This window comes from Hirsutella rhossiliensis (assembly GCF_020360975.1).
Source record: "Hirsutella rhossiliensis strain HR02 chromosome Unknown scaffold00005, whole genome shotgun sequence".
Classification (NCBI taxonomy): Eukaryota; Fungi; Ascomycota; class Sordariomycetes; order Hypocreales; family Ophiocordycipitaceae; genus Hirsutella; species Hirsutella rhossiliensis.
Genome location: NW_025408671.1, coordinates 1,905,154 through 1,928,037, shown reverse-complemented (window position 1 = coordinate 1,928,037; position 22,884 = coordinate 1,905,154). Strand labels below are relative to the sequence as shown.

At 56.1% G+C, this 22,884-nt stretch overlaps 9 protein-coding genes across 9 annotated transcripts; 4 read left to right on the top strand and 5 right to left on the bottom strand.

The window, feature by feature from the left end:
• Nucleotides 1-1,117: 1,117 nt before the first annotated feature.
• On the bottom strand, nucleotides 1,118-1,546 carry HRG_05447 (uncharacterized protein; the record flags this gene model as incomplete). The annotated part of the gene is made up of 1 exon (XM_044863918.1): nucleotides 1,118-1,546. The coding sequence occupies one exon, from the start codon at nucleotides 1,544-1,546 to the stop codon at nucleotides 1,118-1,120; it is 429 nt and encodes a 142-aa protein (XP_044720450.1).
• A 2,899-nt stretch (nucleotides 1,547-4,445) lies between these two features.
• On the bottom strand, nucleotides 4,446-4,934 carry HRG_05446 (beta-lactamase domain-containing protein; the record flags this gene model as incomplete). The annotated part of the gene is made up of 2 exons (XM_044863917.1): nucleotides 4,446-4,643; nucleotides 4,698-4,934. The coding sequence occupies 2 exons, from the start codon at nucleotides 4,932-4,934 to the stop codon at nucleotides 4,446-4,448; spliced, it is 435 nt and encodes a 144-aa protein (XP_044720449.1).
• Nucleotides 4,935-6,433: 1,499 nt separating this feature from the next.
• HRG_05445 (uncharacterized protein) lies at nucleotides 6,434-8,191 on the top strand (the record flags this gene model as incomplete). The annotated part of the gene is made up of 4 exons (XM_044863916.1): nucleotides 6,434-6,569; nucleotides 6,624-7,609; nucleotides 7,704-7,794; nucleotides 7,839-8,191. 4 exons carry the CDS (start codon nucleotides 6,434-6,436, stop codon nucleotides 8,189-8,191), a joined length of 1,566 nt encoding a protein of 521 aa, XP_044720448.1.
• Nucleotides 8,192-9,043: 852 nt separating this feature from the next.
• On the top strand, nucleotides 9,044-12,163 carry HRG_05444 (paf1 domain-containing protein; the record flags this gene model as incomplete). The annotated part of the gene is made up of 6 exons (XM_044863915.1): nucleotides 9,044-9,112; nucleotides 9,165-9,282; nucleotides 9,345-9,644; nucleotides 9,707-9,788; nucleotides 10,474-10,817; nucleotides 10,890-12,163. 6 exons carry the CDS (start codon nucleotides 9,044-9,046, stop codon nucleotides 12,161-12,163), a joined length of 2,187 nt encoding a protein of 728 aa, XP_044720447.1.
• A 254-nt stretch (nucleotides 12,164-12,417) lies between these two features.
• Nucleotides 12,418-14,347, bottom strand: HRG_05443 (glycosyl transferase family 90 domain-containing protein; the record flags this gene model as incomplete). Its single annotated transcript, XM_044863914.1, has 2 exons — nucleotides 12,418-12,493; nucleotides 12,561-14,347. The coding sequence occupies 2 exons, from the start codon at nucleotides 14,345-14,347 to the stop codon at nucleotides 12,418-12,420; spliced, it is 1,863 nt and encodes a 620-aa protein (XP_044720446.1).
• Nucleotides 14,348-15,228: 881 nt separating this feature from the next.
• On the bottom strand, nucleotides 15,229-15,820 carry HRG_05442 (ribosomal protein s8 domain-containing protein; the record flags this gene model as incomplete). The annotated part of the gene is made up of 2 exons (XM_044863913.1): nucleotides 15,229-15,488; nucleotides 15,688-15,820. The coding sequence occupies 2 exons, from the start codon at nucleotides 15,818-15,820 to the stop codon at nucleotides 15,229-15,231; spliced, it is 393 nt and encodes a 130-aa protein (XP_044720445.1).
• A 605-nt stretch (nucleotides 15,821-16,425) lies between these two features.
• HRG_05441 (ribosomal protein l7Ae/L30e/S12e/Gadd45 family domain-containing protein) lies at nucleotides 16,426-17,065 on the top strand (the record flags this gene model as incomplete). Its single annotated transcript, XM_044863912.1, has 3 exons — nucleotides 16,426-16,428; nucleotides 16,562-16,880; nucleotides 16,941-17,065. 3 exons carry the CDS (start codon nucleotides 16,426-16,428, stop codon nucleotides 17,063-17,065), a joined length of 447 nt encoding a protein of 148 aa, XP_044720444.1.
• Nucleotides 17,066-17,290: 225 nt separating this feature from the next.
• HRG_05440 (PPIC-type PPIASE domain-containing protein) lies at nucleotides 17,291-19,554 on the bottom strand (the record flags this gene model as incomplete). The annotated part of the gene is made up of 9 exons (XM_044863911.1): nucleotides 17,291-17,308; nucleotides 17,368-17,504; nucleotides 17,568-17,670; nucleotides 17,719-17,876; nucleotides 18,165-18,451; nucleotides 18,503-18,733; nucleotides 18,779-18,781; nucleotides 18,840-19,331; nucleotides 19,535-19,554. The coding sequence occupies 9 exons, from the start codon at nucleotides 19,552-19,554 to the stop codon at nucleotides 17,291-17,293; spliced, it is 1,449 nt and encodes a 482-aa protein (XP_044720443.1).
• A 650-nt stretch (nucleotides 19,555-20,204) lies between these two features.
• HRG_05439 (tRNA pseudouridine synthase D (TruD) domain-containing protein) lies at nucleotides 20,205-22,524 on the top strand (the record flags this gene model as incomplete). The annotated part of the gene is made up of 3 exons (XM_044863910.1): nucleotides 20,205-20,320; nucleotides 20,380-20,467; nucleotides 20,548-22,524. The coding sequence occupies 3 exons, from the start codon at nucleotides 20,205-20,207 to the stop codon at nucleotides 22,522-22,524; spliced, it is 2,181 nt and encodes a 726-aa protein (XP_044720442.1).
• Nucleotides 22,525-22,884: the final 360 nt, after the last annotated feature.

Here is a 22,884-nt window from a genome sequence, read left to right as displayed (position 1 = left end):
GCAGTTGCCACATTGGGGGAAAGGATGCAGTCGATGTCGTAAGAAGTTGGCCGGTTCTTGCACAAGCGGACAGCCAAGGATCCTCCAATTGTGATTAGCCTGATTGGTGCGACACTCACGAGCAGTTCGCTTTTGGCAATTTCGTCGTTTAATAGACCTAAGGCTGGTCAGAGGCAATATCAGTCTGGGTCGTTTACGTGATACTGGATCCTTGGGAGCGGGGCATTTACCCATCTCCATGACCTCAAATGTCATGGGTTTTTGCCGTTGATCTGCTCTAGATGATGGCATGGCGAAGAGTAGCTTAAGAACTAGAGAAGACGTACAAAAAGCCGATAGTTTGTTGCTGCTTGCTGTCGTTAAGGTGCCGCGACCACATGAGCGTCAGCAGCGAGGATTATATACCAATTGCATCATGTCATCAGACGCACGCTCTTCTCTCTGCATGTACTGTTGAAGGTGGTATTCATCGCTGCAGGAGATCAGAGCTAGGCGAATGTGGCCCCAGGGAGAGGGGTTGAGGAACCCCTCTTCGACCAACCGCGGCCAGACATTAGACGCTCGAGGGCGTGAGGAGAAGCTCCAATAATGCAAGCCGACAACCAACAATTGACTGCTCATTTCCGAAAATTGATTAGCGGGCCTGTTACAAGCCACATGCTTCAATAGTGTTCGAATGGTGAGGGGTCGCGATGAGGCGCATCAACTACATGTAGTCGGAATTTCTCATGCGACTGTAGCCGTATGCTGTAGAACAGGGTGCAAATATGATTTTGTTGTAAAAATTTTCAATAGAACCATCTCGGCCTGGTGCTTACAGCAATCGACTGTCAACGATGCGGCTTGACTTGGCATGCCTCGTTTGACTCTGTATGTCAATACAACCGGTCGTGAGTAAAGGAGAAAACAAGAACACAGGATGGAGAGGCACATCTGCTTTGGATATCTGGCATGTCAGAGTTGTCGTATTACTTGTTATTCTGCGATTTCTACAGCTTTCCCTACGTGATACAACATTACGCTTCTTATTCTGATATTTTCTTAGCCCGCCTTGACTGTTTCCATACAACAACACGCCTCGTGTGTTTGCCTGAAGATGCGTAAGTACTTCCAAAGCCTATTCCATTCTATAATCAGGAAATTTGACCGCCATGATGGTGTTCATGTTGTCAAACGCAGCGCCACGGGTTGAAAGCAGCTGGTTGCAGTGGTGCGTATAATGGAACTCGTCAATATAGCTATCGATTGCCGCCTTTCCCTTGCCAAGGATCGCTCGATGCATCTTTTGCCACATAGCGATGCAATGCCGGACGTGGTACTCCCAGTTGACGTACAAGTCCGTGTGTTCTTCCGTCATGATCTGCTCGTGCGAGTGAGGCTGTGTCATGTTGGGGCCCCTGAACCGCTCCCAGATCACGATGCCATCAAAACCCTCCGAGAGCTTGGCGTCGTAGCATTCTTCGTGGAGCCAGCAAAACGATGTAATGTCAAATTTACAGCCTCGCTCAAGAGCCTCTGCTGCCGTTGATCCGCATGGCGACTTCATCATGTATTTCGGCTTCCGATCGAACGGCTTACCCTACGCGGCCCCGGTTATTGCGGCAGCTGACGTCTGGGAATGGCGTCTCAAGACCGTAGCACTGGCTACAAGCACGGAGATGGTCAGGGCCACGACTAGCGTCGTCACTATGGCCCTCGCTGATAGCCAGTTATAGAATATCGATGATTTGCCTCTTATTGACGGCCGTTGAAGAGGTCCGGTTAAGTATCGCTGTCGTCGTCAGAAAGAAACCCTTTGCTGTTCTTCGTATTTTATGCGGTGCCCGTTTTCGGCGTCATTCGAGGCGGGGTTGGAGCTTGACTGCCCGTGCTCAAAGACTACGGCGAAACGCAAGTCTAAAGGCATGTTCTTTCGGGGCATCTTGATGGGTGTCCAATATGTCATAGCTAGATAGCAAGTCGGCCAACAAGGATGAATGGCCAGTGACCTAGGGTGTATCCTTTTAGAAGTTTGGAACCATAGCTTTCCGAGGGGTAAACCAGTATTTTAATTTTGCTCCGAATCCCAGTTGGCAGAGTCAATACCATATGAGAGGCGACAGCAGCTTGGACCGAATGCAAAGGAGCCATGCAGGCGCCCTCGACGCCGTTGGTCAGCACGACGTAGCAATGCTGCAAACCGCGAGGACAAGGCTGCGTTCTTACATACATAATGGGAAACTTAGGCCGCATGCCGTAAGATTTTGGGCTGTACGTTAGCCAAGTTCTTTTATGGTCCAGATAATCCTTACGGTTAGGCCCGTTGTGGTATCATCGGAATGATGGTGCCCTGAGGGATGAATGTCTTCCGACTTTGGTGATTCTTAAGCAGTATATGAGCTTATCATGGTGTCCTCAACTTTGCCTTTTCCTTGAACACGAAGGTCTGTTGCTCATCATATCGGACAGCTATACTTCGTACTATGGAAAGTGAGATGAGGAGTCCAGATGAGCCCCATTTCCACAGTCCTCTAGGGAGGCGGCCTAAAAACCGAACTAACGTCTTGGGCCTATATACTAAACGGGAGGGGAAATAAATACTACTTAATGACACTTACGTTAAGCCCTCTTCTATTAATTTAGAGTCTTACTATTTGCATAGACAAAATTCTCTATTTATATAGAGTTATATAGAGCACCTAAACTTAAAGTACCTTAAAGTCACTTTAAGGTACTGCCTATTCCCCTAGCTACCTCCCTTACCTAGGTACCTACTAAGAAGGCCTCGATTACGAATAAGCGCACCCGAGCACCCGAGCTAGTAGGGGGTCCCCCTTGGGGAGGAGCCCTACTATGGGGGTTTATCCCCCGCGCGAGGTGAGTGCGACGTGCAAGATCGCGACTTTTAAGAGACTCAAAAAATACACGAGGTCGAGTATTAATTACTAAGCGGATCTAGCCACTAATTAAAAGAGAGGATTTTAAGAAATTCTATATAAATAGAGAAATATGTCTATGGAAATAGTAAGACTCTTAATTTATTTGTGATCGAGATGCACTATTCGCGTGAAAGCTGGTAAGCGCCCTTGCGGTTCGAAAGCTTGGGAATAACGAGCTTGGTAAATGTGCTGTACTTTGTTGTATTCGACTTAAGCAATTGTATATATTAGTTTTATATCCTAACTATTCCGAATATTCTCCGTCCGCGAAATTCTAGCTCTACGGTGTCTCGCATCGCCTATCTAGAACTGCCTATCTTAGATTTAAGACTACGATTTCGTCTAATATCCGACATATACATTCACCCTACCTATAAGTTATAAATTTAGCTAAAACTATATATGTTGCACTTCCCGTCTAAGAGTATTATTTAATAGTGCTTGGTATGCTTAAAGTTGTTGGCCTGATTATTAAGGGGGCGGAGGTTCGATTGGCAACTAGAACGGTCTCGTTAGAATTGGCAGAGAGTGGCTTAATCGCTCCGTATCCTGGGTTGAAATACGCGCCGGTTAGTTGGCCGGGCTTTATCGAAGGTGGACGGTTGTTTCGGTCTATCGGGGAAGAGGATGTCGTCTGCCCTTTCGATGTCGCGCTGCATATCTCGCGCGCGCTCCTTTAGTCTAAACGTCTCCTGGTTATTAGAGGAGCGTGAAGATAATCGGGCTAAAAACATACTTTTCGTTTACATTAAGTCGATCGTGAAGCGGGATTCGTAACTTGTCCTCGAGCAGCCTTCTTACAAGCATAAGTTCCGCTTAATTCGACGTCCCGGCCCCATTTGCGAGCGCAATAATGCCAAACTTGACATCTAGAAGCCAGTAAACAAGAGCGCCGAAGGTAAGAGTAGACCCAGGGTGCCAATACACCACTTGGCCATAGATTATAGTTCGTGTCTAGGCCAGACCGTATAGGCCCACGTCGGTGCCGAGACTAGGCTAGGCGCTTTAAAAGAACCGGGGCGTCCTAATATCTCTATAAATAGTCTTTAAAAATGGCTATATCTCGTAGATAAGATATTTTAGCTATTGCGCGTAGTCGAGGACGTTAGAAATAATGCCGCCGGCGCCGCTAATTTCTTCGACCTCTAAGAAGGGCAGCTCTTTATATTTTTGCTCCTTTTCTCGCCACGCGTAGCTTAACGCGAGGGGAGCCGGGGAGTGTTTTGCGTCTTATACGTTTATATAGGTCGAGTTTATGCCCAGAGGTTTCTAGATAAGATCCTTCATAACGTCCCTAAGCCATCGTCCCGTTAGGGATTCGACATCATGCGACAGCGTAACGTATATATAGTTATAGTAGTGCCACTCGGTTCGAGGTTCTACGCTAAGGGGCAGGTTTCGGAGGTTACGAACGATATCCTTAATAGTGGCTTGCGTTCCATTGATCTCGCGATGCTAGGAATTGTCGTGGCCAGCTATGCCGGTTCGATGGCTGGCGGCATCGTCAAGGGTGATGTGACCAGTTGCCTATTCGTCGTGCAAAACAAAGTCGTCACGGAGAATTGAAGAGATTGGGGTCGTCCAGCCACGAGATGGTTCCGGGTAAGCCTTGGCGTCGATGAGCTGCGCAAGTACGGCGGCAGTATGGGCCATGGTTGTCGAACCAACATAGTAGAGCGTCTCGGGCGTCGCTGGCGTATCCGGAAGAGTGGCAAATCCGAAGGCCTGGCATTATCAGACGACTTGCTAAACGAGAGATTAGTGGATGACTAGACCTACCTTGGCAAAGATGTCGTCGCCGTCGACCACGGCGATGGACATGCCCGGCACATGCCATTGGTCCAATATTTTGCTGGCCAGGGCATCATAATCCGCTGTATACGGGTTCTCCCTCTTTAGACCTTTATCGCCGGGTTGCGCAGAGCCGAGTGGCTTCTGCTCATGTCCAGCTATCGCTCCATTAACCACGGGTTGCAGAACGGCGGCTGCGCTCAAGACTCGCCGAGCTTTGACCATTGTTAACGCCGACGTTTCGAGTTTCTGTCAGTTATCGTAGCGATGTTGGGGCTTGTTGACCTCGATTGGGAAACCGGGCAAGCAGGGGGGGTTGGTGGACATGGTCCAGTTGGACTTGTTCCCTCATGTCGGTCCCCCGCAACACGTCAGCTTGATTGACTGAGCTTATCCCGGCCGGAGGGACTGACTTAATAAGCCTTACAATTCCTCTCCTCCATCTCGTCCACCTGCAAGCCCCACCCGGTTGGCTGCAAGGCGTACGTGCCAGGGGCGACTCCCCTTCTTCATTTCGGCTCCTTGCTACTGTTGGCCTCCGTGGTACCGGCTGGATAAGATTTTGAATCCTCTTCAATCCGAGTACAGAGTAAATGAAAGAAGATAGTACTCTTAAGCAGTTCAGCATGACTATGTTGATGGCTATAATAAATCATCATCATGATTGCTGGGGCTTTCTAACCGAACCAGGCTGCTTCGGCATTTGTTGGCCAAGAACCACAGGAGCACGGATCTTGTAGATAAGCGCCCTCTTTCCGCGACGAGATTGCGATTGCACCAAGTCAGACCGTCTCGCGTTTCGGACGCGGCTCTTGGCCAATGCTCAGAGATGTTAATTTCCGTCAGGAAACGCCGCGGGATTGCCCGCCCGTTCGCGGCTGGGCCAAAGTCGAATAAAACGTTTCCGTCTGGCGTCACATCTGACCTCACTCCTTCTGCCAGAGCCAGAACCGGGATGTCTGCTTCGGCTATTTTGCGTCAACTTCAAGTCGTGATATACGCATCAGTGATTCAATAGTGGCATTGATAATACAATGGGACCGTGGATCAATGTCCTGATAGGCCGCATCGATGGCACCGCCCTTGAGAATGGCAGGTGTAAGCCCCTCCCTTGGTCCTTCTGTGACTTAAATGGCATTTGCAGTCACTAATGCAGTAGCTTTGTCAGACGGAAGGAGGCCGTAGCCTCTGCTGAAAACGGCTGCTAATGAATGAATGAAAGACCGAAACCCATAAAATCACCGTTGCACTAATACCGGTATCCCCCTGGCAGTGGGGGAGGTTGTTTGCAGGGATCATCCAACTACAATATCACACGATTCTCGGTACTTTCGCCTTCCACCAAATTTCACTGTAAAATAAGTATCGATAGCCTCGCCGATACATGCCGCCGCGCAGAACCTTGCCGGATTCTGTGCCTCCTTAACGTTGCAGCATTAACCCACTTGGCCATGCGTAGCTACGCACTGTGGGCCCAGTGACTTCATTGCTCCTCCTCCACGGCCAAAGGGGTCCAAAAGCGATGCGCGCACCTACAGTAATTATAGGTTACACGATGTTAAGTTCCCAATTGGCGCCGTTCTGACGAGTATGCGATTAACGAGGTGCATTGTTAGTTAGATGGGTGGGGCTGGAGAATGTTTGCTTGCTTCTTTTCACCTAAGCAATGACTTCAGTCGTCTCGCTTCATCGACAAGGCCATCGATCAAGCGAATCCTCTCGCAATGGGAACTCGTGCCCTGAAGATTGTGCGCTTCCGCAGGCGGTACTACATTCGTCACTACCCGTACGATGGCTACTTCCAGGGTCTCGGCGCCGAAATCGTCGCTAGCATTCCCGCCGACCCGGACGAGTATCGGAGTATGCCATTGAACAACGGCCTACGTGTTGTGGCATGGAGCTGACGGCTTTCAGAATGGCTCGAGTCTGTGCGAGACATGTATGCGGCCAGGGAACGTGTCGTCGAACAGGCCTACGAGATGTGTGGCAGCTCTGGGCCAGGCAACTCTCAGTTTCACAAGTTCGCGACGCTCCCTTCAGAGTTGCCACGGCTGGATCGCATTGATGCCGAATACTTCTACATCATCAATCTCGACCACGAGGTTCTAACCATGAACTTCAGCATACATTGGAAGCTGGGGAACATCCCACGCCAGGACGACTTGTGGCTCCGCTCGATTGAGGACAGCATCTACCAGGATAAGCCCACCATCTCTCTCGACCTTTGTCCACAAGAGCATATGGGGTCCCTGGCCTTGGAGCTGCCCGAAAAGAATCAAGAGATTGGCTATTCTTTTCACACGGTGACGCCAAGAATGGATATCAAAGAGGCGCCCAAGGTCTTCGCTACACGCCTTCTCGCGGGGGTGCTCATCGAATACAAGAATGATATGATTCGATTTGGGAGAGAGTGGAGCCCAGACTCGTTCCCTTTCCGCGAGCTGACCTTTGCTCTCGTCTCAATTGCCTCGGGCCAGGCCAAGTTCCATTCTTTTCCCGCACAGCGATGCCACCCTCGTCATTGTCGCTACTATGATTGCACAGTGAAGCACCTTCCAAAATCTGGATGGCTTGATCAAGAATGGGCTGGCGATGGTGCTCCATTGATGGAATTTGGTTCCATCGCTCATCGGCCGGGCGGGCTTCCGGGAGCGTCGCCCACCGAGACCATATACTGGCACCAAAGTGTGCTCGTCAGTCTTACGCTAGTGATTGATGGGCAAGCAGTCACCAAGGCCGTCAGTTGGGGCATCGAGCAGGGACGCACCGACTTTCAGATAGTCGTCTTGTCGCTCTTCAAAGTGGCATTTGTGGAGGTGTCGTCCGTGGGTGCAACCAAGGGACCACTCCTCAAAGTCAGTCATGCTGTCCGCCTCTCGCCTCTACAAGCCGAATATTGTGTAAGCACGCACCCACGTGAGCGCCCAGGGTTGAAACCTGGAATGGAAATCCAGCATGAGCGCGGGGAGGTTATCATGCAATCCAACTGCACAGGGACCGCACGGAGACTACGGCGTCAATTCCCCGGACTCGCGGCACTCGTCAACTTCTTCGACGTCGCTGCGAGTCGCCGTGCAGCATCCAGGTCGGCAGGTCTTCTCCCTCCGGAGCTATATGGCCGGATTCTAGACTTGGTCGACTACGACACGTGGAAGGCGTGTTCGGTCGTGTCGTACGAGTTCCGCTACTACAGTCTTTTCAAACACAGGGTTAACGATTGTATGAGAATCGTGTCAGGACCCTTTGTGAGGCTGCAAAACTGTGGCGGCAAGATGGAGCGTCGGCTATCGTTCAATTTTGAGAACATGCAAACGGGCAAGATTCTTCCGATGATGGAGGTGCCGAGTCGTGGTTGGATGGAGGAGTGTAATTCGATGCCCGTCATCGGCAGCGATCGGAAGGCACTCATGGCGGACATGGTCGTTCAGTTTCGGCCTGTCGAGGACGTGCCCGTGGAGGCTGACAGTGATGACGAACGGTGATGAGGCGATGGAGACGTGGCGGCGTGGCGGCGTGGCGGCTGCACGACGACCTAAGCCTCGAGGACTATGGCGGTCTTTGGCTAACGGACGATAGGAAAGACGTGATGTGATGTTAAACATGGCCGAGGAGGTGACTTGGTCTCGCATGCAAAGCCGTCGGAATGTAAAGGTGGACGGACGCCTCGTGTGAGACGGCGAAGACTATTCAAAACAAAATGGTCAGCTCTCTGTCTCTTAATGCGTTTGGAGGGATTTGCTACTAGACCGGTCTGCTTGGAGACACACAAAGTTCGAATAATTGCTAGCAGCCTAGCAGGTCTGGCAGGAAGAATGCCCCGAACTTGAGTACCGCGAAGAGGTAGGTTTCCCGTCGCATGGCATCATGCCTTGGGCTTGACTGAACCTTCAATATTGACCTAATATCGTGGCACTTGTAGGGTTGGCGAGTGCCCGCTCAGCAGCTCAAGCTCATCGCACCGCGACGCCCTGGCGTAATTGATGAGGAGCTAGTTGGCTGACATAATCCGATTCGACAGCCCCTAGCGGTAAATATCCGGCAGAATCTGCCCCACACCACCTTATTACAGTAGTTCGACATGGCCCGCGAGACAAGAGAGCCGCGAGCCAGACCAGACCCTGTTTTCCTCTGCGAGCGGCCAACTTGTACAACTCAACTCGGTTCAACGAAGGCGACGGAAACGATTTTTTTTTATCGCGGCCGCTGATTCCTACTGCAACGCGCCCTCGGTGTCATTTATTCCCTTCTCTCACTGTCGTTCTCTCGCCCGCGCTTTATCGATACTTCTTTCTCTTCTTGGTTCAAGGGAAAATAATTCTAGAGGGGAAGCCAGGATGGATGCGCCCGAGCCCGATCAGACGCCCTTTGCCAGCGTCACTGCCCACACCTCCAAGCTTCAGAGAGTACGAGGGCCGTCTCTTGTCGTGGCAGACGGACGCTGACAAGACCACACAGCATTACCAAGCTCTCCTCGACCAGTCCACGCCCTTTGTCCTCTACCGATGGGTCAGCACTGGCGTCGCCCTCTTCCTCTTTTTCCTGCGCATCCTGTTTGCGCAGGGCTGGTACATTGGTGCGTCGGCGCATATGCCTGCTCGTGCACGCGCGGGCATTTCTGGCTGACGCCGCGTACAGTCGCCTACGCTCTGGGCATCTACCTGCTCAACCTCTTCCTCGCCTTCCTCCAGCCCAAGTTCGACCCCTCCAACGATGCCCTCGACAATGAGATGGAGGACGGCGCCGTGGGCACCCTCCCGACCAAGTCGGACGAGGAGTTCAAGCCCTTTATCCGGCGCCTGCCCGAGTTCAAGTTTTGGTACTGGGCGACGAGGGCCGTTACCATCTCCTTCTTCTGCACCTTTTTCGAAATCTTCAACATCCCCGTCTTCTGGCCCGTCCTCGTCATGTACTGGATGATTCTTTTCTTCTTGACAAGTGAGTCTCGAGGCGGCCGGAATTATGGCTTGCTGGGCTAACGCGACTCCTTTTTTCTGCAGTGCGCAAGCAGATCCAGCACATGGTCAAGTACCGCTACGTCCCCTTTACCATGGGCAAGAAGAACTACAACAAGAACAGCTTGTGAGCGGGCTAGCTTTGGATTGGACGAGGCGTTTGGGCGAGGCTGCTTTTGACGCCCCCCGCGCGGCGACACGTATGCCAGATGACTCGAGGGCCCGCATGTGCGGAAACGCGGCGTTTCCGGCGCGGCCGTGGCTGACGGGCGATGCCACGTGCGACGAAGAGAAAAAAGCATGTACCATCAAATGCAGTCTGTCGGGTCAGAGATGATCGTGGAACGGGCTGTAGCGGATAATAAAGGCGACGTTGTTAGACCAGGCAATGGGTACGGTACGTTGGAGGATCCTTCTCGATCGTCAATGAAGTGCTTTTTACTTCTTTACTGCTCCCCAACCTCCCCTGGAGTGCGAAAGAGGAGGAAACGGATAGGCACAATGGAGAGGAGATGTTCGAGATTCAGCGAGGCACGCAAATCTGATAGCCATTGACAGTTTTGCTGTACAGTAAATACCTTCAACCCCCAGTGAACACGTCGCTATTATTCTCATTGACGCAGCAGGGGTCCGGTGGGTCGCTAGTGGGGCCGCAGCGCTGGTGCTGTAGCTCGTCGGCGCCCGTGCCGCCTTGCGCCTTTCCTCCCGAAGCTGCCCTTGGGCGCATCAGCCTCTAATAGCTTTCTCCTTCTCCCCTTCACCAACGCCTTCATCCCGCCCAGGCAAGCAGAGCGACGGCACAACGCACGCAGCGTGCTCGACCCGAAGCGACGTGCCGCCCCGCCGCCGAATCCCCGAGTCGAAATCAGACCAGAGAAGAAGAAAATGTCGTCCTCGGGGGCGCGCTCCGGCGAGCGCATGGTTCATCAGGACTACATTGCGCGCATCCGCTTTTCCAACGCCTTGCCGCCGCCGCCCATCCTGCCCAAGCTGCTCGACATTCCCAACACGGGCCTCGCCAGCGGGCAGTACACGACGCCTGGGTTCGCCTCCCGCTTGGCTAGGGAGCAGCCACTCAATGTCGAGGCCGATGCCGAGCTGGGCATGCCGCTCAACCTTGTCGGCATGCCGGGCGTCTTTGACGGCGACGAACGATGTGAGTTACCGCCTCTCAGCTGCAATTAGACTGCGTGGACAAGAAGACCAACAATCCCCCCTCCTTCTCTAGCAATCCAGGCCCCCGCGCAGCCGCCCCTCGTCCATCCTCACGATCGGCCTCTCCTCAGGCCCTTGGCCGCACTCGGCAAACCCAAGGTCGCCGAGGCAAACGTCTCCTTCCTCCGCCGCACAGAATACATCTCGTCCAGCACGCCCAAGCGGCCCGAGGGAGGCAATGCTCGCGGCCTGCTGGTGCGCGCCCGGAAGCCAAAGCGGCCCGCCCCGGACGCCCACGACGACTCTCCCCAGGCCATCAAACGCAAAATCGACCGCAGCTTCGAGGTGGCGGAGCAGGACCTCAAGGACGCCAAGCGGGTCAAGCATCCCTCTAAGAAACACCTCAAGCTCGTCGAAGCCGTGCCGCTCCTCCCCGACCTCGACGCGTTCCCCGACTCGGGCGCCTACGTGACCATCAAGTTCCTCACCAACCCCGTCTCGAGCTCGCGCGAGTACGACAGCCGCCTCCTCAGCGGCCTCTTCCGCCCCCTCGACCGGACCCCCGGCGAAGAGGCCCTGTACGAGGCGGCGCTCGAGGCCCACGAGAGGGACCCCCTCAACAACCCCAAGCCCCCGAACCTGATGAACTACGACTTTTACATGCCCCAGAGCGTGGCCGTCGCCAACAGGTTCCGCCGCAAGTTCGACGTCGAGGATCCCGAGCACGAGAGCGACGAGCTGTACACGCACGGGTCGGGCGCCGCCGGCTACTTTCAGTTCAACCGGGTCCGGACCTACGAGACGGCGCAGGAGACGGAGCTCGACCACCCGACCAAGTACGAAGACGAAATCATCCTCGCCTACAACGACGACGACTCGTACCCCAAGCAAAAGGCCCTCTACTACTACCCCATCATGCAGCGGTCCGCCATCCGGCCCCAGCGCACAAAGAACATTGCCCGCACAAACGGCTTCTCCCAGGACGGCGACGAGCAGATTGTCGACCAGCTGGACATTACCGTCGAAGAGCCCACAGAGGACATGCGCGACGCCATCAAGAACTACAGGGAGAAGCCGCTCGGCTGGGATCAGGGCGGCGACGAGCAGCAGCCGGAGGCGGAGCAGATTGCCGACGCCGACGCCGACGCCGATGCTGACGCCGATGCCGATGCCGATGTCGATGCAGACGCAGACGCAGACGCAGATGCAGACGACGATGTAGACGCCGATGTCAACGCCGAAGGCGTGGTGGAGGGCCACCGCCGCGGCAGTGACGCTGACAAGCCTGACGCCAAGACACCGGAAGAAGATCGGGACGCCGAGGGCGACGACGATGACGACGAGTAGGCGCGCCAAAGAGATGCGCTTGCCCGTGCTGGTGGTACATGTGAGCATGTGCAATTTGAGGGGCATCATATCTGGAAAAATGGGCGTGTGCGGCCCGAGGCGCAAGGGTATTATTTCTACTAAAAGATATCACCATCTTCTCAAAATATCACGCCCGGGTACGTTGCTGTATACCCGCCAAACTCCAAGGCCATGCCTCCCGGCCTGAAAAAGGCACACACGCGCACACGTAGCCCTCGCCGGTAGGGAACTGATCATTTGAGCTTCTTGTCCGCGCTGGACGGGTCGAAGCCGATAATCTCTCGCTCATCGTCAATCACTCGCGCATATCTGAATTCAAAGCATAGTGAGCGTCTATTCCAACCGAAAGGGAGATGGGAGGATTAGTTCAACTCACTCTAGCAGTAGCCGAAAGAGCCATGCCTCCATGTCCTCCTTGCGCACCACCTTGTTGGCCCAGTCGCGGCTGGCCACGGCCATCTTCTCGGCCTCGCCATTGGAGAGGCTGCCGTCGCTGAAGAAGCGGACGGCCTCGAGCCAGTCGTCGCCCTGCAGGCTGAGCGGCACGTAGTGCGCCCAGGGCTTGAGCCACTCGCCGTGCCACTCGCGGAAGACGGCGAGCTTGAACGTCAGGCTCCTGCTCTGCAAGAAAGCGTAGAAGCGCCCGGAAAAGGCGTTGCCGTCGACGTCGAGGAGGTACTTGTACGCCCACGCGTCGTGCTGCTTGGCGTGGTCCTTGATGTCGAAGAACTGCGCCTGCGCATCGCAGTCGCCCGGGTCGCACTGGCCGACGTGCGAAAAGTAGACGTCGATGAACTTGCGGTAGTCGCCGCGGGGGACTTGCTTGGCTTCCCACCGGGGGTCCGCGGCGCCTCCGACGTTCTCCATGATGAGCGCCTGGTCGCCGGCGTTGATCTTCTGGACAAGGTGCTGGCGGTGCTGCCTCCTCCAGCCTCCGCTGCGGCTGAAGCCTCCCGTGGTGGAGCCCCGCCAGTAAAGCTTTTCGTGCTTGTCCGCCCAGGGCCTGTCCTTGTCCTCGTCGTAGGCCACCTTCATGTGCCAGTACCAGGGCGAGGGGTAGATGATGTCGTTGTAGGACGAGACCTTGGACTGCGAGAAGATGGGGACGAGGTCGTGGACGACGCTGTAGGCGTTGGGGCGGTCGAAGAAGCCAAACGACGCGCTGAGGGACGGGGAGAGGCAAATGTCCGACATGGCCGTCGTGTTGTATACGAAGCCGAGTTGGCCGAGGCCGTACTTGCTCAGGTCGTCGGTTCGCTCGTCTTCCTCGAGTATCCTGGCCGGGCTGTCGGGCGGGCAGGACATGCGCGAATGGGTCCAGGTCGGCTGGTGAGAAAAGGTATTGAACCGCGTCAGCTTGGTCTCGACGAAGGATTTGCCATCGTTTAGATCGGGCGCTCGTGGCGTAAAGTCGTTGGTAGGGCTTTGGTTGGCATTGGAGGCCGGCATCTTCTCGCTCCTGGCCTTGTGCACAAGCCTCGTCAGGTCGTCGTGGGGGACCATGACCCTCGGCTCGTCGTGGATGTTGAAGGCCAGGTCCATGTCGGGCAAGTACTCGAGGAACTTGGCCATCATGCCTTCTGTGGCACTGCGCTGCCATTCAGGGCCCCCCTGCGCATGCAACACCTTGTGGTCGCGGATGGCGAGGCCCAGTAGCATGTTGTCGCCGCCCAGGGCCTCTCTGACCCTCGAGCGAATCGTGCTCGGCTTCAGCCCCCAAAAGGGCGTCAGGAGGTCGTGGATGGTGTCGAACTCATCGATGAGCTGCACCTTGTTTCGCCGCGCAAACTCGAACCACTTGTCGAAATGGGGCGGCGGAGGCATGCCGTATCGCCTGCGATACTCGGTGACGGCGTCGTCGAGCTCCTTGGACTGCCGCGTCTCGACCTGCTCCAGCTCGCGCTGCGCTTCGCTGACGAGGTGCCATATCGGATGCGAGGTGGTATCCGGAGCCTGCTTGGGCTTGGGGCCGCCCTTTGGTCTCGGTGCTTCGTCCCATCTCTCTGGCCGTGGCCCCTGCGCGTCGGCAAGCGGTGCTTTCTGCGCCAGCCCCGGGTCCGTCACCCGCCTGGTGCCATCGTGTGGCAGCCGGAGGATGGAGTAGATGCAGAAGGACAAGAATACGATGGCGCTGAGGATGATGCACTGTCGCTGTCGCATCATATGGACGAGAGCCAGTGATGGCGGCACACCAGACGCAACAGAGAGGCTTGCGGCAGCGATAGGCTGGCTTCCAGCTTCAGCGGCCCCAAAGCTAACAACGGGAAAAAAGATGGCGAGAAGGGTGCGCGATGTCTCATGTCAAAAGTCGCCTCATGGTTTCGAAGCTTGGCGATTATTGGACGGGCTGCAAGCGGCGCGAGAGCGACCATTTTAGTGTGTACTGTACAAAGTACTCCGTACGAAGTACTCCGTACCTCCCTTACGTTGTTGGCGGATGTTTCCAGTTAGAGCTGCCCCGCTGGCGGTTACCGATCGGGCTTTTAGCCGCCAAAACATCCACCAACGTCAGTGCTGTAGGAGTGGGTATTACTTTCGAGATACGTAAAGTAACTTGACTAAGGTAATGGTCAAGACGGACTGACGGTACTTTTGAAGCCTTGTGATACAAGACGTCGCATCACTTTGTCGAGGGCGAAGCTTCATGCTGCTACTTCGCGATGCTTCGAATACCCCCGGTTCGGAACGGGGGAACAATTTGTCCTCGAGTGGGAGCCAACGTCTAGCTGGAAACAGTCCCCCAATCTGGCAGCGAAATGGTAGTTTCAAGCATACCTGAGCACGCTACACTCGCCGGGGCACGAACCAGCCCCTGCTTCAGCTATCCACGACATGATTTGCTCAAGTCAAGGTATGTCACATCGCGGCATCAAATCACATCAATGCGGACCGTTGTTTGCCCCACGGGCGGCGCGAGCGTGGCAATCACATTCATGGTGCCCGGCTGTGCTACTATCCCAAAGACTGCTGATGCTCTCGGCCACAGTCCTTATCACCACCCCGGAACGCCGACAATGCCGCAGCTTTTACATCCATTCCTTCGTCTAATAGAAGAAGCCAATGATCTTGCCAGCGACGTGCTTCCGGCGAGCCTCCTCGTGGTCCATGATGCCGGCCGACGTGGTCAGGATGACGTAGCCGAATTGACGGGCGGGCAGCAGCTTGACAACCCACTTCTCGAGGTCGGCCAGGCGGACATTGTAGCGGGGAGAGATGACACCCGTCTTGTTGAGGCGGCCGTTGAGCTGGACAACGATCTTGCCCGATCGGTGGTCGTCGACCTCCTCGAACTCGCCAATGTAGCCTGCAAAGCGCTTGTTAGCAATGTAGCGACGGACTCGACGAGTTGACACATTGGCAGTCTGAACGACAACAGGTTTAAGACCACCGCGAAATTGAATCTATCGGCAACTTATAGGGGCTGGGCCGTGGTGCAGAGTCGGCCGTCGCCCTAGTTATCATGCCGAGGAACGGGACAAGAGAAAAATGCAGGCAAGACGTACCGTGACGCTGCATGACCTGGAGGAACTTGACAATGACCTTGGAGCTGGGTCGGATCATGACCTGGCGCTTGCCGGCCTTCTCGGCGTTGTTGATGGAGTTGAGGGCATCGTGGAGAACCGAAGTGCGGACCATTTTGGCGGCTTGTCGGGTTGGAGATTCTCAAGTCAGGGTGGAAATGAGGTATCTGCCATCGAACTCGGGGTTAGCCTCACGCGGCCATGAGCGAGGAGAGTGCCCTCGACGAGGGTTCTGCCGCCCATTGCTGAAGGAGAGAAGCGTATCGGGAGCGTCCGCCAGCCCGGGTGGTGCGAGGCGGCGCTCGGGATTGCTCTCTCCCGCCACGACAAGAGGCATCGTCCTGGAGACTCGGGGCGCTGGTCAGCAGCGTGAAAGCTTCCACATACCTCGCAGGTTTCCGGCACGGTCCGTGTCTTGGGTGTTGTCAAGAGAAGAGAAGGATTGTAACCGATGCTGACAGGCAAGAGAAAAAATCGCGGGCGCACACATTCGGTGAAGCGCAGATGTGGGGAATTTGTTGTGCCCTTGTGGTCCGTGCACACAAAAATGCCCTAACGGATGTGCGCGCACTGGAGCGTGGATTTCGGCAAATCCTCGTGACCCTCCAACCCAGACACCTTTCGTGCCTTTCTCGACACACACCAAACACTCCTTCAGCTCTTTTCCCTTCATTGCAACACATCATCTTCGAGGATCGCCCGACAAAGTAAATTTTCAAAATGGTGAGCCTCGCCTCCATCGACTGCCCCGGAACCTGTACTCTACAAGTGCATTGCATCGAGACGCGGCGCTTGCAACGACAGCGGACGCTGCGAGAAAGCGGGAAAAAAGCGCTAACATGGTATCGCCCAAAAGTCGGACGTAGAAGAGAACAACGCCCCCGAGGTCGCGGCCGATGAGGTCGAGGTTTCCGCCGACGCCCCCAAGGGCCAGATGTCCGTCCTGGATGCTCTGAAGGGCGTCCTGAAGCACGCCCTCATGCACGACGGCCTTGCCCGCGGTCTGCGCGAGGCTTCCAAGGCCCTCGACCGTCGCCAGGCCCACATGTGCGTCCTCAACGAGAACTGCGAGGAGGAGGCCTACAAGAAACTGGTCGTCGCGCTGTGCGATGAGCACAAGATCCCCCTCATCAAGGTCCAGGACGGCAAGCAGCTCGGCGAGTGGGCCGGTCTCTGTACGTGAATCCCCGGCGCCGAGGCCAACGGCATCCAGTGTGCTTACAAAATGTGTATAGGTGTTCTCGACCGCGAGGGCAATGCCCGCAAGGTGGTCAACTGCTCCTGTGTCGTGGTCAAGGACTGGGGTGAGGAGTCGCAGGAGCGGTCTATCCTGCTCAACTACTTCCAGACTTCGCAGTAAAATGCGTGCGGGCTCGGAGCTGCTTTGAAGGGCATAGAGGCGCGGGGTTGGGCTTGCAAAACCGCTGGGAACGACTCGGCGGCGGCTATGCCCGTGCCACCTCGGTTAGCATTTGGATGGGTTCAGGCCTCGAGCCAATGCTGCATGAAGGGGAAAAAGACAAAAGAACAAAAAAGGCATGACCAAACTACGGCATCGATGAGCGTAACCCGTGAATTGCCGGCACTATTTGCGCCCCTCGACCTTGGCGAAGCGATTGTTAGTCCTCCGTCGCCAGAGTGTTCGCCGGACCACCAACCCACCATGATGATGTGATAGCCGAAGCCCGTCTTGACCTCGGCAAACTTGGGACTGCTGGTCGTGCTCGGCTCCAGCGCAAAGGCAGCCTCCTCAAACTTGGGGTCCAGGCTGCCCTTGCTCTTCCACCCCAGCGAGCCTCCTGCAAGAATAAGAGTCAATATCTGTTCGCGACTGGGGAGGGAGGTGGTTCTGGGGGTATCACCTTGCCTGGCCTTGTCCTCGGAGTAGTTGCGGGCCACCTCGTCAAACTTGACGCCCTCGTTGAGCTTGGCCAGGGCCTCTTCCTTTTTGGCGTGCTTCTCGCACTGCGTCTCGAGTCAGAAGGCTGCTTGCCGAGCGCTGTGGCTGCATACCAAGATGTGGCGGACGTTGATGGACTGCGCGCCTTTGGCTTTGCCGCCGCCGCCCGCTTCCTTGTCGCTGCTGCCTTTGCCCTTGCTCGCCGCCTTGTCGCCGCCTTTCTTGTCGTTTTTGCCCATCTTCAGTCGAGCGCGCGATGTTTCGTGGCGGGCTGAGAAGAGGAAGCTGGGTTGGTGGGCCAGAGGTTCCTCTTTTTTCCAGCTCAAACTGCCCCGCCTTGGGAGTATGTGACTAAAACTGCCACCTTGTAAATGCATATTGCCCAGGAGTCCATCGTGAAGCCAGGGGGCAGCAGACCCCTCGGCGGTATCGCGAATTTACTTTGGATTTTCTTCTCCTTTATACACAATTTCTTCTTCACTTCCCGGCATCTGAGACGCCGTCCTAGACCTCGGTCTGTGACAGCAACGATGCGCCACTTCGACTCAGTCCCACCCACACTTGAGCTCTGCCCTCAGCTCAAGCGTCCTCCTCCACTGCTCGAGGTTGATTCTCTCCTCTGCCTTGGCCGTTTTCCACTCCAGGAAGCCTTGGTCGCCTCGCTTCTGCCGAATCATCTCCCCCTCGTACTTCTCAAAGAGTTGCCAGTCGTCCAGCTGGGACGGCCGAGGGATTGCTGCAATGTCCTGCAACGATCGCTGGCCCCGGACTCGCTCGAGTGTCAGGACGACGCGGTGCAGGCCCGTCTGGTTATTCTGTTTGAGGCTGTATTGGCGTATGTAGTAGCTATGACCGTCAGTCGGGACACTCTCCCAAACGACGCCGTCGTAGTCTTACAGGCCGTCGTATCGAATCCCTGCCTTGGGGGCGAGCGGGCTCCTGAGGCAATATCCCCTCAGGATCCGAATCTGGGTGCCGACCTGCGACAGGAGAGACAGATGCATATGAAAGAGGGGGCCCTCTCGCGCGTACTTGACTGTCCCGACGGGTGAGGAGAGGTCCTCCCTCCCGCTCAGGAGAGGGAGAGCTGTCACATGGTATGGCCCCTTGGTCGGCTTCTCCACAGCGCTGTCCACGATGCCGTCCCTGTTTGCGCAGGCCAGGTTCAACCACTAGCTGAAACCCGCGTCAGCTGCGCACAGCGTCGTTGTTGGCAAACTCGGCATTCACTTACTGTCCTGCCTCGAACTGCATGTTGCCCTGGCCCCCTGACAGGACTTCACATGCGATTGCGCGCCACAGTTCACTGTTTCTCCCTTCTCTGTCGTCAAAGGTGACGCGTCGAAGCAGTCCCTGCTTCGACAGGTTCGAATACCTTGTCTGGTCAATATCAAAATACTTCTCACGGAATCGTGCCCGCCACTGCCGCTGCAATCTCTCGCTGGCGGCACAGTCTCGCCAGAGATGGGGTAGAGTTGTCCCGACAAGGTTCTCTGGGCTCTGAAGGTCGGCGACGAGCTTGTCTAGACGGGTATTTGTGATTGTTGAAAGCTCAATCGTCGCCATGCCATGGTTTTCGTCCTTGACGGCGGCGCGCAGAAACCTCGTCACTTTCTCGGCAACAGCCTCCGTCGTGCTGCCCTCTACAAGACCTGCTCGGGCGGCGTCACAAAGCTCCAGCAAGGCTTCCTCGTTCAGGCAGGCCTTTCGAGAAACGTCGTCGAATCTGACCAGCCCGGCTGAGTGGAGTTTCGATAACAAGGCTAGAGGCAGGCCGTCAGCCGAGAAAGTGTCCACGCCTCCCCAGGGTGCTGACGCGCCTCGAGAACGAGAGTCCCTTGGGCTGTCGCCTGAATCGCGACAAGTGTGGCGGGTGGGGACGGCCAAGACGCCGAGCAAAGGGGTCGTAGGTCCTTGGGGCCGGCTCACAGCAGGGTGCGACGCTCCATAGTTGGGCTGAGTGGCTGGCCAAAGAGCCATATATGGATGCGGGTAGATGCGTAGGGGCTGTTAAGGGTTTGAGGGACAGGGTCAAGGTGGGAAATGGAGCGTGTCGTCCCGGGCCTGCCTAACGCTTCATGGACAAGAACGGGCAGCAGTGGCCCAGCCCGTCAACGTGAGCCTTCTTCACCGCTGGAGCATTGCATATGATGAGAAGCAGAAGCGAGGAACACGCTCAGTTCAGCAATCAATTTTCGCCCAGCCAATGTTGTTGCTGAGCAACACAAATCATTGTGTAAAAGTCATGCTATCACACTTTCGTAAAGAAGAGGGGAGGATTCCATCAACCGGAACAACTTCGATGGCAGCCCATGTAGGATTGTATGCCATCTGCGTGATGGTGTTGAGGCGTCGTTGACAATCTACCCTGGAGCCAAATGGGCGTGGGGCTTTCCGCTCACCGCCTGCCTGTTAAGTGCTCTCGCCTCTGACCGCCTACTTCAATTGACTTAATCGCCTAAAGCGCCGGCAGTATGGTTTCGGTCGCAAAAATCGCCCCGCGGCCGTCATCAGAGCTTCCAAATCCACACAAGTCGTCTTGAACATCACCGCCTCCCTGTAGCACTACTTCACGGAGGTGCAGTAGCGACACCTCGCAATGGCTGATCAGGCGCAATTCTCTGTGCGCGGCGGCGCGTCTCATTCGCGCTCAATCGGCATCACGCAGCGTGCCACTCCGCTAGCTTTGGCCTGGACCGGCGATCAACGGGTGCGGTGAGTAGGCGCAAGCTGGCCCTGGAACTCCAAAGCCCAGTGCACTGAAGGATTTGCAGATTCTCCGACTTTCAAGTCAATGAGATTGGCAAGGATGGCAAAGTCGTTCACCTGTCCCACATCGGAGCAGCCAACGGACAGGCACAAGTGAGCGACGAGATCCGAATTTTGGGCCGTGTCCCACGAGCTTATGCACATGACAGCCGCCGCAAGAGGCGCCCGCACAGGCTTCCGAAGCATCTCGCACGGAAAAAGACACTCCCGAGAGCACCAAATGCGTCGAGCCCGCCCAAGAGGAACAAACCAAGGAGGTATCCCCGGAGGACGTGGCTATCCTCTCAGGCTTGGCTGGTGACAAGTTCGCCAACGACCTGGTGCAGTTCTACCAGGGCGGTAGCGGCACAGACGGAGAAAAGACCACCTCAGTCATGTCGGAACCCATGGATGACAAGTCCAAGCGGGCCCAGATACACGGCGAAGTTCGCCGCATCTTCAAGTCCACGATAGAAACCAGCACAGACGCATCGGGAGCCATACTCGCCACGAGAGTGTCGTTGAGAAAGGGTAAGAAGAGGGGCCGCGGAGCTCGTGAGCTGAGGGAAGATAAACCCACCGGTGAATACCTTCATTTCACAATCTACAAGGATAACCGCGACACCATGGATGCCGTGAACCAGATCGCACGTGTTCTACGCATCAAGCCTCAATCAGTCGGGTACGCCGGAACCAAAGACCGACGCGCATCGACGGCCCAGCGATGCTCCGTGCGGCACGTCCGGCAGCGAGCCCTGGCTGGCTGCAGCTCCAAGCTCTGGGGCATAGAGACGGGCGACTATGAATACCGAGACGAGTCGATCAATCTCGGCCAGCTTCTGGGCAACGAGTTCGTGATTGTGATCAAAAACTGCAAGATTGTGGGCGAGCCTACAGAGCGGACCCCGGCCGAGAGGCTCGAGGCGCTCAAGACACAAGTCCAGGCGGCCCTGGATCTCATGGCCTCCCGCGGCTGGATCAACTACTTTGGACACCAGCGATTCGGCACATACCAAATCGGGACGCACGAGATTGGAAAGCTGATTATCGGAGGCAAGTGGGAAGACGCCGTCATGGCTCTTTTAAGCTACGATGAAGAGATATCTTCTCGAGCGGCCAGCGGCGAGGTGCCCGCCGAGGCCGTCAAAAGGGATCAGTACGCGCGCCATCACGCCTGCATGCTGTTCAAGACGGGCCAGGACCCGGAAAAGGCGGCCAAAATCATGCCCGGCAGGTTCGCGGCCGAGTCGTGCATTGTCCGCCACCTGACAAAGCCGGGCACGGGCTCGATGAAGGACTACGGCGGCGCGCTGACGCATATCACGAGGGGCCTGCGGTCCATGTACCTCCACGCCTACCAGTCTCATGTCTGGAACCACGCCGCAAGCCGGCGGTGGGAGCTCCACGGCGACAAGGTCGTCCAGGGCGACCTCGTGATTGCCGAGACCGAGGCCGCTCCCCTCGTCAGTGGCCAGGACCAGGACGGCGACGACATTGTCAACCCCGTCGAGGACGGCGACGAGCCAAGCGTGCGCGCCAGGCCCCTGACGGAGGAGGAGGCCTCGAGTGGCCGCTACACCATCCACGACGTCGTGCTGCCGTTGCCCGGCTACGACGTCGTGTACCCGGACAACGAGATTGGCGACTTTTATCAAGAGTTCATGGCTCGCGAGGAAAACGGCGGCCTGGACCCGCATAACATGCGGCGCCTCCGACGCGAGTTCAGCCTCCCCGGCCGGTATCGCAAGCTCATGAGTCGCTTCCTCGCCGCGCCCTCGGTCGACTTCCGGCTCTACTCGGACGATGTCGAGCAGATGCACCCCACGGACCTGGACCTCGTCCGGGCCGCCAGGAAGAGCGGTGGCAGGCGCAAGCGCGGCGACGACGACGCCGCCGCCGACGGGGGCGCCGCGAGCAAGAGGCTCAAGGTGGATGACGCTGGGGTGGCCGAAAAAACGGACCAGCGTGCCGACAAAGAGCAGGCGGCCAAGGAAGAGGGGGAGGGGGACAAGGAGGCTCCCCCGGCTGGCGGCGCCGACGTCAAGGTTGCTGCCGTGCTCAAGTTCCAGCTCGGGAGCAGCGCCTACGCGACCGTGGTCCTGAGGGAACTCATGGGCGACCTGCCCGACGATACCAACGCCGATGCCCAGGCCCAGACGGAGGCGGGGTGAAGACGGACATGGAGAGAGTCGCTACTTTGCATAAATCTCTGCCTGGGATATCTCGTCCCCACCTCTTGGAGCAGTTGTGAACAAATGTCAAGCGAAAATCGCAGGACAATCAACCATCTTGCAGAGGAGAAAAAACGCCTCAGACGCGTGTATTCGATCCATGCAAGGTATCCTATCCGCTTAGCCAGGCTGACATTTGAATACTTTCTTCCCGAATCCGTGACGTGTTTTCGTAATCATCATTTGGCTTTCCCCAACACTGTTCAGACATACCGCGACGAGTTCCTCTCGGCCCTCGCCGATACATCCAGCGCTAGCTGTCCTATTGTCAGCCTGTCCAAGATGACAGTGTTTCGTGCT